The sequence below is a fragment of the Stereum hirsutum genome (assembly GCF_000264905.1).
Source record: "Stereum hirsutum FP-91666 SS1 unplaced genomic scaffold STEHIscaffold_1, whole genome shotgun sequence".
Taxonomy (NCBI): domain Eukaryota; kingdom Fungi; phylum Basidiomycota; class Agaricomycetes; order Russulales; family Stereaceae; genus Stereum; species Stereum hirsutum.
Window position 1 is genome coordinate 768749 of NW_006763131.1, and position 16851 is coordinate 785599.

The window sequence follows — 16851 nt, forward strand, 5'->3', positions numbered from 1 at the left end:
CACTGTCCGTCCTCCCCATACACGACACGTCGAATGCCCTAGAAGAACTTCGCCACAATCGCCAGAACTCCGAGCAGCCATGGAATGTACCACATCGCCTTCTTCACGAGACCCCATAATAACCCTAACGAAAACCATCCCGCGATCATCCCTATGGTCCAATCCCATACGAGCTTCGCCGCCGAGCTCAGTCCGTAATACCCCGCCTGGAAGACGGATAGCCTGAAGTACGATCTGCATCCTCTCTCCGCTACCCTGTACACCCCGTACCACACGATGAAGGGCCACAGCATCTGCAATGCAAGTCTCATCCATCGCCAGAATATAGTAAAACCACCGCCCTTGAGACGCATCATGGCTTGTGTATTACCGTAGTCCTTCAACATCGCGAAGTCTGGACGACCGGTGCGAGGGAAATTTAGCGGGAGGGATTTATCGTTCTTGATAGCAAGGAGCGCGCTGTATACGTCTGGAGCAGCTTTGTAGGCCACTTTTGTGGACGCTTCGCAGTGTTCGATGAGGTAGGCATTAACTTGGGAGAGTTGGATGGGTGAAAGGGGTTGGAGGCGGAGGCGGATTTTGTTCGAGTCGTCTAAGACTGAGCCTCCGGAGGGCATGAAATGAGGATATTGCGCGGTTGGAAAGTCGGAGAAGTAGGACTCGGGCCATAGATCGCCGATGGTGGGTATGTCGAGGTAACACGATAGTGAAGCACCTCGTTTTTGGAGTGAACTTGGCGGGAGGAGCATAATAAGGATGCGGGGCGACATGGGGAAGATAATGCATGCTTCGAAGTACTCTTTGGCCCACAGCGCGCCGAATGGAAAGTTCGACCATGGCGTGAAGAGACGGACACCCTCTTCGCTAAACCCAAACCCATTCTCGGAGCAGACGAAACTAAGTGGCAACGGGGCGACGTAGATCGCGAGTCGACGTTCCTGACAATCTTGGAAATAAAGCGCACGGTCGACGGGGAGTATCGCTTTGTCGTGCAACAAATCCTCGGGAGAGTCTTCCATGATGTGAAGCATATTGTGAAAGAAGGCCTCCTGCGCGTCTGCTTCTTTGTACTTTTCTAGATGTTCATCAACCTGCAGCTGTACTTGGCGCCCCAGCGATACCGAGTGTAGCTCCGTTGAGAATCGACTTCGTTTGCGATATGATGCCACGAACAAGAACTGTCGTATTGTAGCGACCTGCTCCGGAGTCAAAGATACAGCACTCTCGTTGGACGAGACGGCAGCTTCGATGGCGTCGACGATTGCGGAGGCTTTTGTCTCAAGGTTGGTCATCGCCTGGTGCTGACTATTTGCGCCATGTCCAGGGGAAACGCCTTTGAGATCGGGAAATATATTTCGGCGTCCGAAGGAGGCAAAGGCACGTTTGTGGCGACCTTCGTTCTGTTTGCGTTTAAGTTTTTCGAGAGAAGGTTCATGGAACTCCAATTGAGAGTTACTAGGTAGGATGGGTGAGCAATTCAGACGTCTATCGGAAGGTTTAAAATTAGCGAGCTCACCCTGTGGTCCATTTTTGAAGGACAAATCTCGGGATGTAAGACTGAGTGTCAACCTTCGACCCGGACATGATGGTGTACTCAGCCTCTAAGACTGTCTATTGCGTTGGTAGTACAAGACTCTTGGTTTAGATTTCTGGCAGAGTAGCAAGAGTGATAAGGCCGTAGTCACTTAGGAGAAATCGAATGCTGTGTCCAGTTGACGGTCGATTCTTCCCACTGAAGTCTATCCCGAGCTTTGCCTGGGCACAGGGGAACCTGCGTGGCTTGCAGTATACAATTCTTGAAGCGCATATAACAAGTCAATTACTAGAGCGATACTGCAAGGAATTCCATGGACACTGACCAAACCAGACAACGCACTAGGATGTTAAACGTTACGGTCTGAAGCTGGTCGATGGTGAAGTAGCAACTTGAAGTCAAACGCGTCGCGGAAGATCGCGGACCGCGACGCGAGCTTGCCGTGGGACCATCCTTCCATTTTTCGAAGCGCGTGCAAAACGCGTCGTTGGCGCGAAGTTGGTAGCATCGTGATGATCGCACGGGTCCAAGTCTCATCCCAACATCCTGCGCGGTACATTTGGCCCTACAAACTATCGTGAGCACGTTTTGAGTGTTTAACTCTCATTGTTTGCTCACTTGGGGCTGCGCCGCGACCAGTTCCTGCTCCTCAGAAAACGGAGTACTTAGCAGATGAAGGCTTATCTCAATATTTTGCCCGAGGTAAGCAGTCCGCATAATAGACCTGGGACAGATTCAAGTTTACCTATTCTACCAGGCACCGGAGTGGAGCATGTCCTACGACCCCAAGATCGGAAACTCTTATGTGCCCGAATTCATCAAGAAAAAATGGCTGACAGGGTACTTCGGTAGCATCTCCAGTGACCTTCTTCCAGAGATGTTGAAGCTCTCCTTTTCCCATAGCGCGGACCTGAAAATCTATGATCCACTTCGCGACAAGCCTGAAAGTGCGACCCCAAGACGCCGCGGAACTCGTCCAAACTTCACTTCGTTCGCCACCCGAACCCCCTTCCCCGAAATTGACTCCCGCACGGTACACCAAGACTTATCCAACATGCTACTCAGACTAGAGGCACGAGCGTCAGCCGTCATAGACAGGATCGAGACTGCTGTTCTCTTGGGCCACGCCTCTGTCAGTTTGACACAGGAAGACAATGCCACTCTGCGCCACTTCCTCTACGTTGCCTCATATCGAAAACGTTCTCCATTCGGGAGACGGCCACGGGGTGGTATGAACACAACAGGATTCTGCCAACTCGATGATTTGATGGAAGAAACTGGGACATCCGAACGGTCGTTGGTGTTCTACCGCAGTTTATATTACATCCTGACGGACTCACCGGAAGAACTCCTCTCTCAAAAACGAGTACTTGGTGTTGACCGCGGCGCCTTCTTTTATGACTGCGAAGAAAGGGAGTTAGCGATATACGTTGCGCCCGACTCGCACGGGTTTGTTCTCTCAGAGAACGGCATGGGCCTCGCCGAATGGGTTTGGCAGCTCGTGTGGCCTTGGACATTTCTCGCGTCGCCTTTGCAGGCTCTACGACCGGCGAAATGGCTTGAGCTTGCAGTCTTCTATCCCATCACCCCCCGTATCCTCGTTGTGCTCCTGCCACCAAAATCTCTTCGAGCATCCGTGTCGGCCTATCCTCAGCTTACAATGCGAGCAGCTTGGGGCCCTTCGACCTATTTTCGGACGTTCCCTATTCCTATATCACCGCCCACCACAACCGAGATTAGCAGCGGCCCTATTCAATTTCAGCTCCTGAATTTGAGCGTCGAGCAAGTTTCACAGGTCAATCGCTTTCTCATCGAGTACTGTGACCCCAAGACCAAGGTCGCCTACTCTTCATTCGAACATCTCAAAACCTCCGTCGAGGGTTTCAGGAAGGACTCGATCATGCCCATCACCTTCCCTCGGAATGGACGACCGAAATATGCGATGTTGAAAGACTGCCGATGGACACACGCGACGATACGGGTCGAGAATCATGTGGCGTTGATCTTTCGGTGGTGGTTCTATTTGTTTGGCTGGATCTATCCGATCATGGTCTACTATGGAGTCTGGAGACTTGTGTCGATATTGTGCGCGTCCTGGTTTGGGATGTCGTTGGGTCAGACTTTGTGGCGTGTCATGAGCTACGCATGGTCGATTACGGTCGGGTGGCCTCTGAGCTTTGTCGCCAGCTGGCTTGCGCCCAAGTTCTTGTGGAGTCTTACAAAGAAGGTCTTGTATTATGGCCCGTGGTGTCTAGGAGTTGTTGTTATAGGCATATTGTGGTTTGGATAGACTGATGGGAACACCTTTTGTGCACATATTGAGATAAATGGGTACATCAATAGGCGGATGGCGTGGAACCCGAGAGCTTTGATATCTCTTTTAGGCATGGTGGTCAAAGTGGAACTGACAAAAACGTGCTATGTAGTACTGTGGCCCAAGCATGGGAAAATTCAGGTTACTTGATGTTGAAAAACGATTGACTTGCATTTTCCAGCGGCTAGAAGTAAGTATGATATACCCCGGCACAATAATTTTAGTGTACAAAACCGGGTCAGAGTGTCATGAAAACAAGTTAATCAAAGCACGATATTCAAAGAACGAGTAGGACAGCAGCAGAAGTGTGAAGGGCAGGATTCATGTAGATCTAATAGCCATGCGAAAAGAAAGGAAGATGATGGTAGGAAGACTGAGAAGACGAACAACTACGACAGCATCGTGACCTGATGCCCGACGTATCGAGTATCTTCCGAAGGAGGAACTGAATTCTCGTTCGGTAGATCACTAATTGCACGCGTCAGAATGAGCTTGCAAAATGAGGATTCGAGAACTGTTGTGGAGCACGAACCTGGTTGCGATTCCAACCTTGAGATCAGGGCCGTAAATCCGGTCTTTGCACCATTCTTTGGTGCTCTCCGGATCAGGGACTTGAAGTTCAAACTTTGGTCCCACGAGCTCAGGGGCTATGGCTACCATCAGCCAGGAAACCATAGCGAGGAGCACCGGCTGTTTTCCCGTGTACGGATGTGAGAGAAATAGTGTGTCTTCTAGTCGGCAGACGAAGGTTGTCATGTCTATGGATGAGAGAAAGGCAAAGTCGTTCTCGCCATCGACCATTTGCCCCCACAGCTAGAAATAGCACACTCAATCTACGGAGGAATGTAGCCACAAAGGTTTAGGACGTACTTGGATAAGGATCCTTGCCATCTTCCCGGTCGTGTCGTTAACAGACCTAGGTGGAATGAACTTCATACCGCGTTCCGATCCAGTTCTGTCATGAACCATTTGAGCAGGCGCCAATGGATTTTTTTCGCCTAAGCCGACGACATTCTTCGTTTTCACTTCTCCAGTGATGAACGTGTCGTCAAGGTGAATAACGCAGATATCGGGAATAGGCCTGCGAGAACTAGAGTCGCCTTCAGAGTCCACCTTCGATCCAGCACCAGACGCCGCGAAAGTCGAAGGATCGTCGTGTTCGAGCTGAATAGGGTCACCTTGCTTATTGGATAGCAGCCAGCGTCGCACAACGTTGAACACAGCGAGAGCGGCTCGAACGAGTTGCCTGTTGACGGCGTCCTGTGTGTCATGCTCGGAATTTGTGACATGGGGCGCGTCGTGGAGGGTCATGTAAGGATGCACTCGAGTAACGAAGGCAACATGTGCTGGTTTAGTAAAATCGAGAACTATTTCCTTCAGGATATCCAAGATTGGCCCGAAGAGCTGTTCAACCATGTGAGGAACATACACGATGTTGTCGAGTTCATCGGCAGCCGACATTGCCGCGTCCCGTTGTGTCTGTTTACGAGTACCACCCAAGACATCAGGTTTGTATGTGTCCGGTGCAGACAGGATGATCACAAGAACAAGCTCGAGAACAGTGCGCAGCCTATGAGGACTTTTCGGGTCAAGATCCGGGCAAGAACATTCCTTCATGGGAGGCACCTTCGCCATTTTCTTCTCCCAAGGCGGCTGTGCCTGAGGTTTGGACTGATCGAAGAGATTCTTTTGCTTCACGGGAGCATACTTGACCGCATTCGGGCGAGGGCGTGTGTAACGCTGCTTGAAGTTGGGGGTAGAGGGCGGACTAGGAGATTGAACAGGCGGGTGCGATTCGGACGTGTCAGGAGGATCTTCGAGTGAGGTTTTTTTCCAATTCGGGTCTCCTCTACCGGCAATTGGAGTGTTGTCTTCGTCGAAGGACGGGTTGTCGGTCTCGGATCGAGGCATAATCGGGGGAGTTGGGGAAGGTGGATGTTTAGACCTAGTGAGAGTCGCGGAGAAAAAGGCTCATATGTTGTGTCTACAATGTTGGGTTTGGTCGGGCGTGTCAGATCGATGGTCCTCGGAATTTGCCGTCGGAGATAGAAAGAGCCACGTGCTGTAGGCTTCAACATCGCCCCCGACCAACTCGAAACTTCCCACCACCACCACCACCACCACTACCAACACCACCACCATGGCCAACAACTCAAAACTCGTTGTCCCCGAAGTCCTCGAGATCCCTTCCAGTGCGGACCCAACTAAACGTATAAGGATTGTCGAATACGACCATTACCCTTGCGATAGTCTCCATCTCGAGCAATCCAAACTGATCCATACAGCCAATCACGTCGACATTTATCGCGCTGTTGCTCGTGACCCTCCCTCCGATTGCGACGGCGATGTCGTCTACAAGGTTGCTTATGGCCCTGCTGTCGTAAGACTTCGTCACGAAGCTCAGATTTATCGCAAACTGGTCAGTGTACAAGGAGCGAGAGTACCGATTTGCTACGGCTACTTCGAGGGAGACGACATAGCTTGCCTTGTACTACAGTATTGTGGGGAGCCTCGGCCAGAAGCTTTCGACGATCTTCCACCTGAAGCAAAGTGCGTCTTATTCATCTCATTCTCAGTATTCCTCGTTATCTACTTACTAAACTTATCGTGTGAATCTAATATGTCTTGTTTAGGAAGTCAGTCATCGCTGCCTTCTGGGCTGTCCACAAGCTAGGCGTCGACCATGGTGATCCCGCCCCACGCAATATCGTATATAAACACAATAGAGGATATCTTATCGATTTCGAGCACGCCTCCGACACCCACACATGCACTGCCGAGCGCCCTCCACTGAATTCCATTGCCCAATCCTTATCCGAGTTTCCGTGCGAAGAGTTGTGGCACATGCTGACCGATCTTGGGCTATGGCGTCCAGGTATGATGTGTCCTATTTCTCTGTCATCGACCATGCTAATACTCAGGATGAAATCCTCAGCCACCATATTCTACGCTGGAGAATATTACCCGGTCAACATCATGCATCACCCCGAAGACCTCGTCAAACAAGCCCCTGCTTACTGGACTAGAGAGCAGGCAATGGCTGAAGTTCGGAAGGTCGCCAAGGAGTACTCCAAACGCTGGCTGCCCGAGACTTACGAAAGGATATATGGAAAATCCGGTTAGTGCTTCTTACTCCGGCTCTAGATATCAAATCCTCATGCAACCGTCGTTTGCTTCACTTCCACCAATAGATGCCCCCGTGGCGCCTCCGGAGGACGATATGAAAGTTGCGGAAAGGTCCGAAGAATCTCGAGAGGCTGACTCGCAATCCTCATCCGATTCCTCTGTGGGCCGGACTCGCTCGAAGAACAAACCGAAGAGCAAACCTGGCCGCAAACCCTCCAAGGCAAAGGAGGCTTCCGGCGCTACTTCTGGGGTTGGCAGTGACACACGGCGGCGTACCAGACCGAAGCCTGTCCCCGTCGTTTGGAACTACTGATCTCATCTTGGCTTCTTCTGTTCTCCGCTACTATATATCATCATTTGCCTTTCATCCCTTGTTCGGCCCTTGTCATCACGCATCCCGTCTCCGTTGTCTTGTTTATGTCCCTGATCTGCATCTGTTTCCTGTAATGTAACGCTCTCGACTACGTTTCTTCGCTCTGTGTCTTACTAATAGCAGCTATCCGATGAAGTCGTAACGCTAGAACTCAATTCTAGCTATCTGTAAAACCGTTTCAGCATCGTACACTGGCTCGCACAGAGAGCTTGCTTGCATCAATTTCCCGTGGTCTGAATCTGATATCAATCCAAGGCACAAGGCGGCGTTGTCCGACTATGCAACACCACTCATCCTGACTTAGAGGCTCTTTGACCACTGAGACCTGTTCTTGACACGCCGCAAAGGGCGAGATGAACACAGCGTATAGTATAGAGTTGAGTGCGGTTCCTTTCAAAAGTCGTAACCAGCCTAACGACTTGACAGACTATCTCCTTCCTTCGCTTTCTGTAGCTCCCGCTGCAACCCGTCTGGGCAATGTCCTTACGTCGAGAAATTGAGCGGAGTTACAAAACTGGACACTCTGGCTCAACATCCCTACCGCGTCTGCAATTTAATCGGTCGTCAGGGCGTAGGTTTTCTAGACTTCATGCATTGAAAAACAATCATATAAAAGTGCTACTGAGCTGACATGGCTGGACCGCTACTCTCCTTAAACCTCCAAGTCCCCGTGATGCTGATATCAAACTCTACACTTTGCGTACTGCCAGGTCTAGAGAGACATTGCAATATGGACAGCAGCATCCGGATAGCAATGACTAGGGTCATTGAAGTAGTCACGGTGAGGCAACGGTTGATTGATTTTGTGCCTGTGTACCAAGAGATGTTTGTATCGCAAGAACGAAGCAAATAGCGAACAGGACGTACGTGTCTTTCAAGTGCTCTTTAATTTCCTGGCTCGTCATCCAGTTTGGAGCACTGGGTCCGCAGAGGGAGATATTGCAGTGGCAGCAACCCCAGGACCGAAGCCTCAAGTTCTGAAGGATATCCTGTTCGCATTGTTGTACAATCGTAGCCTCGGAGCTGGAAAGAATCTTGAATCGAGGATGGGAGTCGTGGGGTTCCGACTCGACCTGCGATGGGGCAGTTTGCACATGCAAAAGATGGCTGACCTAACAAGAGAGATGAAGCAGGTTTCAGTTAGAGCGTCCGTACACATCAAAACCAAGCTGTACAACTAACCAGGGATCTCCAGGTCAAGGCATATCTACCACTCTTGTCCCTCTTCCTTCTCCTATGCACATTTCCCCATTCAACAGGGCACGAAAGGCAGACGAAGCGATGGTCGAGTTGATCGAGATCAGCGATAGTCGTGTGGGTCTCATCGAGCGCGAGATCGCGCAAGATCATCACGACAATCTCTCTTCCCTTTGGACTGAAGGTGGGCAGACATGTACCGGAAAATTCGCCTTCTGGATAACGTACAGAGTCCGGACATATGTGGCCTAGGGCAGTCAAGCCTAGCTGAATAGGCGTGCGCCTGTGGGAATGAGAATGATGTGGCAGCCCGAGAGAACAGGTACAAGCAAAGACAGAAGTTGCAAGGTCGAGAGGGGAGCTTGTCATAGAGATATACCTCTGCGACAACGATGCACATTTGGGTTGGTCGGAGAAGGTTGGAACTAGAGAAACAACGGCATTTAACCGCTGTGTTGACAAAGTCCAGAGTTCGGGTTGAAGACTGTCCAATACGTGCTGCACAGAGGGACGAAACTCGGGAGTTACCTCCTCATCCTGTTCGGCGTGTGATTGTAATTCAGAAAACTCCGCGATCTCACTTTGGAATGGAAGGCAGGCAAGACCCACAGGGCCAGGCAGCATGATCTTGAGCAAACCTACATATTCCTCTCGGATGACCTGGAGACGGGCCTTCTTACGCCGCGTCCTCTCCGAAATGAGTCTGGACGCCTTGCGTTCTTCAAGAATAGGGTGTATAGTGGAGAGAGTCTTCTCCCATGCTATGTGCGATGACGTTGAGTGAGTAACGCCGTTATATTGGGGGAACAAAACGGATACAAAGCGTCGCCTACCTCTTTCAGAGAACTGGGATTCGTTGTTGACCGATTTGTGTTTCAATATCTTGCGACAGTCTGCTTTCTCGTATCCCAGAGCTAGGCAGCGGTTGAGCACCCTTATGGAAAACCAACATAAGTATCAAGACAAGGACGCCAAATCTTTGTACTCACTCTGTCCGCCGTATCTCCTTCTTACCCTCACGTATTCGAGATCTTTCATCGGTATTCGTTTGAACCCACGTATACCAAGCGGCAGCAGCAGCCTCCATTCTTTGCATCAAGGCCTCCTTGTTCCTTTTGAAAACCTCCAAAGCCGCTTCTAGGTCAGTCGGCTCGACAGACCGATATAAGCGCTGCACTTCGCCCTCGAGGGCAGCGACATCGTCGTCCCACCATGCCCTTCGCAAACCACGAGATCCCCGAAAATATCCTATGAAAGTGATACGGCCCGGGATTAGGAAAGATACAGCATATAAACTTGGCGCCACAGCACTTACTTAGAACATTGGGGATACAATTCAGTAAGTCATCAGGGACGCTGGGCACGAATTGGCGGAATAGACTCTCGGTGAGAAGACTGCGCGGCGGAGGTCAGAAAATTTCACAGTAGCATGATACGGACAACATACTGTTTCTTCTGGCAGTCTGGACATACTCTCCGACGGAGGCGGAAGTCGACCTTCCTCACATGTTTCTCGCCACATGACTATCAACAAAGAAAAGGTTTGGTAAGAGAGACGTCAAGGAAGAGGAACAGAAGAAAGAATCGTACATGACAGGTTACGCCACCGAATACGAGATTAGCCCAACTTGGAGGACAAACGTCTTCAGGACAGGGAGGCAAACCGGGTACGTTGTTGAAAGAAGTCTTCCAGACAGACATAGAGCTCTTTACTAATAAGACTTCACGGAACGCCTTGGATACGCGCGAGACATTGACGAGGTCTCCAGGTGTGAGATGAGAGAAGATCTAAATAATACAAGCGAGGTTGGTGCTATGAACAAAAAAATGTCAATGTCGACGCTCACGTCATAGAGGATGTCCAGCGCCATGTTCGGCAAAAAACTGAGCTTTCCCGCTAATCTCCTCTTTCCTCTGCCGGCCCCCAACGCGTCCTTCTCAACAGAGCTTTTGCGAAATCGTTTTATGACTGCCGATCATATAATCCATTGCGTGCGACGGTGAGCACCAATAAGTTATAATCGGGGTAGCTCAAACTTACCACTTTCCCTGCCATGTTGGATTTCAGCTTGATCTTCGCGACGCTTGTTGCTCCCTGTTGCTACCTCGTCGCTGGTGTCCCCGAGCGTTGGGTTCGAAGGTACGATGAGTTCACCGGCATAATCATGCGTTTCGACAGACATCGCGAAGAGAAGAGGCGGACAGTGCAGGTGGGTGTTGTAACAGGGATGGATGTATCCAGAAGAGGAGACTTGGGCATTTTGGAGCAAGCCTAAACGACCTATATAAGCTTCAAGAAACAAAAGAGCGGAGATGGAACAAAAGAACAAGGACTTTCCGAAACCGGGTGATTGCGTCTGTATGCAGCAAGAAACGGTCAGTTCGGTGAAGACCGTAATAAGGAAGGAAGGAACACGGCACAATAGACAGTGGCGTCGCAGGGTGGCGCGCAACTTTTTTTGTATCCTCTATCGGATCCAAAGACCCTGGCGTCAGGCCTGAGGTGTCCAAATTGACGATGAAGAAGGCCTTGAGGCCTTAAACCCAAGGGAATCGTATTGTGATCTAATGCAGTAAGTATATCGCGGTGGCGCACATATCGCTCAGCATCAAAAAAAGGACGGCGTCCTGTGGCGTCGAGCCATAAACAGCGGGGGCACGTCAAGAACGAAGACGAGTCAAGGGCATAAAAAGAGCTGGGAAAGATGAGCATGTGAATGGATGATGGATGGATGTCGATGAATAAAGGCGGTGGTGATGATGTATCGCGTGGGATAGACAGGAGAATATCGTAAGGGAGCAAGTAGAGTACACATCCAAAAGCACAGACACATAACAGCGAGCATAACAGATTGGGCAGACAGATAAAACGGAGGGGATGACGAATATGGAGTGTAATGTGTAAAATAAGCCCAAGGGGAAGAGACAGCGCGTAGGAGCGCTGTATTGTCAAGAAATGAAGCAGGAAGGGTGAATACGGGTCGCATACCCTCAAAAACTAGAGCAGCAGGCCGATCTCAACCTCTGCCCGCGAGTGGAGACTCCGGCATGACGGGCAGGCGGCGCGGAAGATTTCCTGGTCTGGGAACAGAATGATCCACGGGAGTGTCATCTTCGAACCAGGTGGGCTGTCCTCTCAGAGGACTCGAGTTGAGCGGCACAACACTATGGCCACCATCCTCGCGATGATAGACATGTTGCGGGTAAGCAGAAAGGCGTTGATTGTACGGAGCAAACACATTCGAGGGGTTACCGGTTCTGCGTGGGAAGGAAGCGTATTTGCTAAACGTTGAAGCTGGAGCGGCTGCAGGCGTTTGGAAAAGTGTTGTCCGTGGTGGGCCAGTCCACGAGTTTGACGACGATTTAGGCGTGAAAGAAGGAGGGAAGCGTAAGCCACGAGAGGGAGTGGAAGTTGGGTCTAGAGGAGAGAAATCGTGGTGGAATTGGCCTGGCGTCGGTGTTGTATAGATTTGAACGTGATGAGCAGAGTTTCTCGGCGTCGCAGGGGGGCCGTGCCTAGAAGCGGAGCTCGTTGTCCAACTCGACCTACTAGGGAACTCCAGCGCGTTCCTTCCACTGATATCACTTCCCCTTGTAGGCGTAGTAGGCATGGCTGGTAGCTTCCTGGGACTCCATTCCGCAAAACCGGGAGACTCCTGTAATGGCGATGAATGAAACAGGAGGGAGTCAGTCGCGTGCTGGCGGTGCGGTGTGAGTTCCTCGTCCGTTGGTGCGAAGGTCGGCTCCGACGATGGTAATCTATCGTAGAGATCACTCGAGCGATGGAGGACACAGCGCCTGCAGTACCAAGGGTCTTTCTCGTCCCCAAGGTCGTGGACGTCCCGTACGCCGATGCACTCCAAGTGGTACCAAACCTTGCAGTCGTCGCACTGGACCATCTCCCGGCCGTCATCCCTTCCACGACAGAAACAGATCCTATCCTCGTCATCATCGCTGTCGTTGAGCCCGAACTCCATTCCAAGCTGACGCCCGTAGAATAGAGCCCGGACGGTCTTCTTCGAGAGGAATGCAGCACGAGCATCAGCCGGGTCGAATGGGATAACACCATTAGCAGAGGAAGGAGCCTCTTCGTCGCTCTCTTCGCCGTCACTCGGAGTCTCGAGAAATCTTTCGATTAATCTCATCTTCTCCCGCTCTTCCCGCTCCTCTCTCTCCTTCCGCTCTGCTAGTCTCAGACTCCACGGAAACTCGCTGTCTGGCCAATTAGGAGCACCGTTTCTCTGAGCCGCAGGATCCTCAACAGGGGTCTTCCATTCCTCTTTCGCCTTTCCCTTGCCGGCCCCTTTCGCTCCAGCTTTGACGGGCGTAGCAGAAGAAGTGGCGGCCATAGCTGCAGGTCCTCCCTTGCGCTTCCTGTTCTTCCCGACGGCCTTCTTCTTTGATCCAGCCGACTGAGCATCAGCTTGAGGCATATTCCCCTCCAGGATGTCTGAAGTCTCTTCCAGGCTGACATCCATGAGTACTCTTCCTCTGCCCTCCATTTCAACCGGAACCAACCTGCTCCTCCTCCTGTCGATTTCGTTCACGCCGTCCTCGCTGCCCATATCCTTCTTGAACGCCTCCAGCCTCCTCCTCTTCCTCATTTCCCTCTCATCCATCAGAGGCTCTTTCCTTTCGGGTTTAACGCCGCCACGAGGACCACCGATTGCACTCGTAAAACTACCGCCTGGAGTTGCTGATGTCTCGGCGAGCGAAACCTCAACGGGTTTAGACGACCCTGCCGGTCCAGGCGTGATCATGCTCGCCCACTCCAATGCCACTGAGTATCCACCACCGCCAGCGTTTGAAGCTAGCTTATTACCGTTCGGCGGGGTCTTGGGTCTCTGAGCGTCGCCAGGACCAATCGTACTCCCGTACCCGCCATACCCCCCAGCCATTAACCTCTCCTCGAAGCTCTCCTCACTCGTCTCCTGAATTCCCCACAGCTCCAGCCTACGGCCCCGCATGGGCGTCTCCGTGATGCCCATGCCGAGGGGAACGCTTGAGGTGTGGCGGGCGGACGAAGGTGTGGTCGGTGGTTCACGGATGAGAGGAATCCGTTTTCGAGAGTTACGGCGGAGGTAGTCTGGGCGTCGGGCTTCAGCGTCCTTGATTGCTTCTACTAGAGACTGCTGTTGCGCCGCTCGTATACGATCAATTTCTCCTCCTGCTGCAAGAGGTGGGTGATCTGCGGCGTCTATCGAGGATGAGCTGGCGGTTTGCGTTGGAAGAGAAGAGGGAGGCGGTGGAGGAGGAGAGGGCGTGCGTGGTTCGTCCATGTCCATATCTACAGATGCAGGTCTGGGTTCGAAGGGCGATGACAGGCGGGAGGTGATATGAGATATGGCGGATGTCGGGGAAGCGATGCTGTGGGATTCGGACCGGTGGTGGGGGGAGGGAAGGAATCCGTCATCTTCAGCATCGTCGACTTGCATGACGGCGGGGGAGTCTGTTTGCAGCCTAAGCCATAAATAAAAATGCGTGAGTGGAGACAAAAAAAGATGGCCCTCTGATAGGTGCCTTACGATGGATAGCGGGTGTACGCTCTCGGGGGTGTCCTAGGTGGCGAAGATGTTCTGTAGCCAGAGTCAGAAATGATGATTCAGTGTGAACGGGTGATGAAGACTGACCTATGCCCGGAATACTCCGGTCCACTTTTTTGACCTGGCATCGGGCTGCAACATGGAACGATGAGAGACGTGTCTGATGTAGAGCGTGGCCGTCTTACCTCGTATCGGGGGTGACTGTCTGGGCAATAGTTCTGGCTGGTGTCGCAATGAGATCCATATCCACATCCCCATCATCATCTGACATTGCGTCGATGTCGGGGCCGACAAGTTGACGGCTGTAGTTTGCTCCAGCGTGGCTACAGGGAAAGACGAGCGTTAGGCGAAAGGGGCCATCTTTGATGTTTTCAAATATGGAGGGAAAGGCGTACAATTGCGAGTGTGCAATCGGTGACTCGGATGTTCTTGGAGCAAATTGTCCCAGGCTATTCGGACTGTAGAAGGACCAACGATAATCTCGTTAGTAGGGCGCTCTGAGGGATAGGGTTGCAAGCAAAAGACGACGATAGCGAAATTGATGGAAAGGCGAGTGTGATAGACTCGAATAAGAACACTGGGGGCACACAATCGCTTAAATGTGTTTCACGTTGCCTCTCGAGGTATTGTAGATACAGAATAGAGTTAGAGGGAGCAAGAAAAAACAAGGGTCCGCACCTTTGAGGAGTCGGCAGATGTCCTGACTGGGCCCTGCTGGCAAATGGTGACTTCAAATGGCTCTGCATTCGCACTTGAGAGCTGGAGCATTCCAGAGCGCAGATTGCATGGATAGTAAATGATGAGTAAGAACCTCCATGGCTCAGGAAGTGGGCTCACTCGGTGATGGTTTCGCCAACAATCAGTCTCTCTCGTCCACTCTGAGCCTCTGCTAAGACACTTCTATCGGTCGAGCTTCCGTCGACGGACGAAGAGTGATAGTTTTGAGATTTTTGTATATCTTTGGAAGGCTCTGAAGCCGGTTGTCGTTGCCGGAAGATTGGGGAGGGCTGTGTCGAAAACGGAGTTGGGGTCGTAAGCGATGTTCGTGAGAGGTCCTTGGACATACGGCGCGTAAGTTGTCGCTAGTTTTCGGGAAATCAAATTTGAAAGAGTATAAAGATTGATAAAACAAAGAAGAGACTAAAAGGAGCAAACGAGAACGAAAAAGGGAGGAGGATGAGGAGATGGAGGCAAAGGTCAAGAGCAACTCGAACCAGCGGCGAAGTGCACCGTGGCTTAGTCATCATCCCAATAGGGGATACAGAGGTCCACGGACCCTGAGACTAATTTACGATGGACCTTGTCCTTCGCCCTCAGTTTGAACTCGTCCCAAGATGCACGACCGTTTGTCTCCATCTGGGCGCGGCGACTTTTGGGAGAAACCTGGAGGATTTGTGGTGTTTTCTCTGTTCGCAGTATCGATTCCAACATGGCTGTCCGTCGCCTTCCTTCCGAGCTCATTTACCACATTATAACTCTGTTTGTTTCTGACTATCTCTGTGATGTCGTACTGGTTCCTCGAACGGAGGTCGTTCCTGTACCAATGCATCCTCTTCTACATACCTCCCGAAATTTCCGGAATCTTACCATAGACATTCTGTCCTATGTCTTCGATAAAGGTCTTTTCGACAGAGACGAGATGTGAGTGGCACGCTCGGGCATGTTCTCACTTTGTCAAAGGCTGAACGATATCATGCACACAGGACTGTCCACAATTATATCCCCTTTCTTACAGAAATCCAATCGAATATCCAAAGAGCACATACCGCTCACCTCCACACCTCCATGAACTTCGATATGCCAATTCTCCGCCGATTCGAGAAACGTGGTCCTCGAAGTATAATCAAGACACTTTCCGCCTGTTACTGCCTACACATACTCTGCAACCGTCTCCTCGAGTGCAGCATAAACTTCGAGCACATACAGTTTGACGCACTTGCGGTGACGAGCCTCCCGGATTTCAAGGAGCCACCGGAACCTATCATGAACTGTTTAGTGGGGCCTGTCTACCTCGAAATTTTAAAGGAAGAACTCCGTCTGTGTCGGTGTGAGTAACCTTCTATTTTATCTCATGCCACCATCCTAGCCATACTTACATCCGGAGTGTAGTGTGGCCTATTCGATTAGTCGCGGTCTCAGTTAATGACATTATTCAGCACATACGCGACGACTCATACGGTGCGAACCTATCCCCCAACGAAGTGGTGAGTACCTTTGTTCGTTTTGGCCATGATATCCGGGGGTTGCACGTTACCTCCGAAAAATGCGTTTTCTGATATCCTTGTCCAATGTGACGAATAGGAATGGATAGATGCCACCCAGGAATACCTAGTCAATACTTGTCAAGACACTCGCTCCACCGCTGAGGCCCTCCACATCCAAATCTTCCTCCGCACGCGCGCTGAAACCGGTGCCACATCTCCTCCCATGGATATCATGGGAATTTTCACCATGGATCAGCTCCGGAAGATGGGTTTTCACGACGTGATGAGAACGATGAGGAACTTACAGATAGAGCATGATTCGGATTCGACTCGGACAGTAAGGAGTAAGCGGTTGAAGACGTTTTGCGAGGTCGTGCAGAAGGAAGTGTGGCATTGTTTGATTGGGATGGAGAAGTTTATGTTTGATACGGACAGAGGGCATCATGATGGGAGAATCGAGTAGCGACATCTGAAAAGAGCGGCATATCATCGAAGGTGTGTGGCGCTCCGCCGTGTGGCACTTGTGAGTTGATCTCAGCCGGTTCGTTTCGGTTTCTTCT

At 51.2% G+C, this 16851-nt stretch overlaps 7 protein-coding genes across 7 annotated transcripts; 3 read left to right on the top strand and 4 right to left on the bottom strand.

Moving 5' to 3' along the window:
• Positions 1-38: 38 nt before the first annotated feature.
• STEHIDRAFT_136031 (uncharacterized protein) lies at positions 39-1790 on the bottom strand (the record flags this gene model as incomplete). The annotated part of the gene is made up of 2 exons (XM_007298483.1): positions 1517-1790; positions 39-1455 (listed from the first exon to the last, which is right to left on the bottom strand). Exons 1-2 carry the CDS (start codon positions 1582-1584, stop codon positions 39-41), a joined length of 1485 nt encoding a protein of 494 aa, XP_007298545.1. The 5' UTR covers positions 1585-1790.
• A 516-nt stretch (positions 1791-2306) lies between these two features.
• Positions 2307-3824, top strand: STEHIDRAFT_106605 (uncharacterized protein; the record flags this gene model as incomplete). The annotated part of the gene is made up of 1 exon (XM_007298484.1): positions 2307-3824. One exon carries the CDS (start codon positions 2307-2309, stop codon positions 3822-3824), a length of 1518 nt encoding a protein of 505 aa, XP_007298546.1.
• A 301-nt stretch (positions 3825-4125) lies between these two features.
• Positions 4126-5759, bottom strand: STEHIDRAFT_151285 (uncharacterized protein; the record flags this gene model as incomplete). Its single annotated transcript, XM_007298485.1, has 4 exons — positions 4126-4179; positions 4256-4316; positions 4381-4661; positions 4719-5759. 4 exons carry the CDS (start codon positions 5757-5759, stop codon positions 4126-4128), a joined length of 1437 nt encoding a protein of 478 aa, XP_007298547.1.
• A 220-nt stretch (positions 5760-5979) lies between these two features.
• Positions 5980-7530, top strand: STEHIDRAFT_164342 (uncharacterized protein). The gene is made up of 4 exons (XM_007298486.1): positions 5980-6398; positions 6482-6723; positions 6784-6966; positions 7040-7530. The coding sequence occupies exons 1-4, from the start codon at positions 5989-5991 to the stop codon at positions 7285-7287; spliced, it is 1083 nt and encodes a 360-aa protein (XP_007298548.1). The 5' UTR covers positions 5980-5988; the 3' UTR covers positions 7288-7530.
• Positions 7531-8059: 529 nt separating this feature from the next.
• STEHIDRAFT_151287 (uncharacterized protein) lies at positions 8060-10727 on the bottom strand (the record flags this gene model as incomplete). Its single annotated transcript, XM_007298487.1, has 12 exons — positions 8060-8156; positions 8215-8459; positions 8530-8827; positions 8924-9081; positions 9154-9305; positions 9378-9478; positions 9534-9792; positions 9860-9939; positions 9992-10068; positions 10135-10332; positions 10392-10513; positions 10586-10727. 12 exons carry the CDS (start codon positions 10725-10727, stop codon positions 8060-8062), a joined length of 1929 nt encoding a protein of 642 aa, XP_007298549.1.
• Positions 10728-11243: 516 nt separating this feature from the next.
• Positions 11244-15246, bottom strand: STEHIDRAFT_117032 (uncharacterized protein). The gene is made up of 7 exons (XM_007298488.1): positions 14925-15246; positions 14766-14846; positions 14483-14545; positions 14273-14410; positions 14175-14219; positions 14070-14120; positions 11244-14004 (listed from the first exon to the last, which is right to left on the bottom strand). Exons 1-7 carry the CDS (start codon positions 15149-15151, stop codon positions 11562-11564), a joined length of 3048 nt encoding a protein of 1015 aa, XP_007298550.1. The 5' UTR covers positions 15152-15246; the 3' UTR covers positions 11244-11561.
• A 270-nt stretch (positions 15247-15516) lies between these two features.
• STEHIDRAFT_151289 (uncharacterized protein) lies at positions 15517-16754 on the top strand (the record flags this gene model as incomplete). The annotated part of the gene is made up of 4 exons (XM_007298489.1): positions 15517-15728; positions 15791-16134; positions 16197-16291; positions 16389-16754. 4 exons carry the CDS (start codon positions 15517-15519, stop codon positions 16752-16754), a joined length of 1017 nt encoding a protein of 338 aa, XP_007298551.1.
• Positions 16755-16851: the final 97 nt, after the last annotated feature.

What these genes read in the sequence shown, in the direction of transcription:
- STEHIDRAFT_164342 (XM_007298486.1), top strand. Translation starts at nt 5,989, where the DNA reads ATGGCCAACAACTCAAAACTCGTTGTCCCCGAAGTCCTCGAGATCCCT. An exon ending in GATCTTCCACCTGAAGCAAA is followed by an intron (nt 6,399 to 6,481) that starts GTGCGTCTTATT and finishes TGTCTTGTTTAG; the next exon opens with GAAGTCAGTCATCGCTGCCT. An exon ending in TCTTGGGCTATGGCGTCCAG is followed by an intron (nt 6,724 to 6,783) that starts GTATGATGTGTC and finishes TGAAATCCTCAG; the next exon opens with CCACCATATTCTACGCTGGA.
- STEHIDRAFT_117032 (XM_007298488.1), bottom strand. Translation starts at nt 15,151, where the DNA reads ATGTCCAAGGACCTCTCACGAACATCGCTTACGACCCCAACTCCGTTT. An exon ending in ACAGTCACCCCCGATACGAG is followed by an intron (nt 14,220 to 14,272) that starts GTAAGACGGCCA and finishes TCCATGTTGCAG; the next exon opens with CCCGATGCCAGGTCAAAAAA. An exon ending in GCGTACACCCGCTATCCATC is followed by an intron (nt 14,005 to 14,069) that starts GTAAGGCACCTA and finishes TTTATGGCTTAG; the next exon opens with GCTGCAAACAGACTCCCCCG.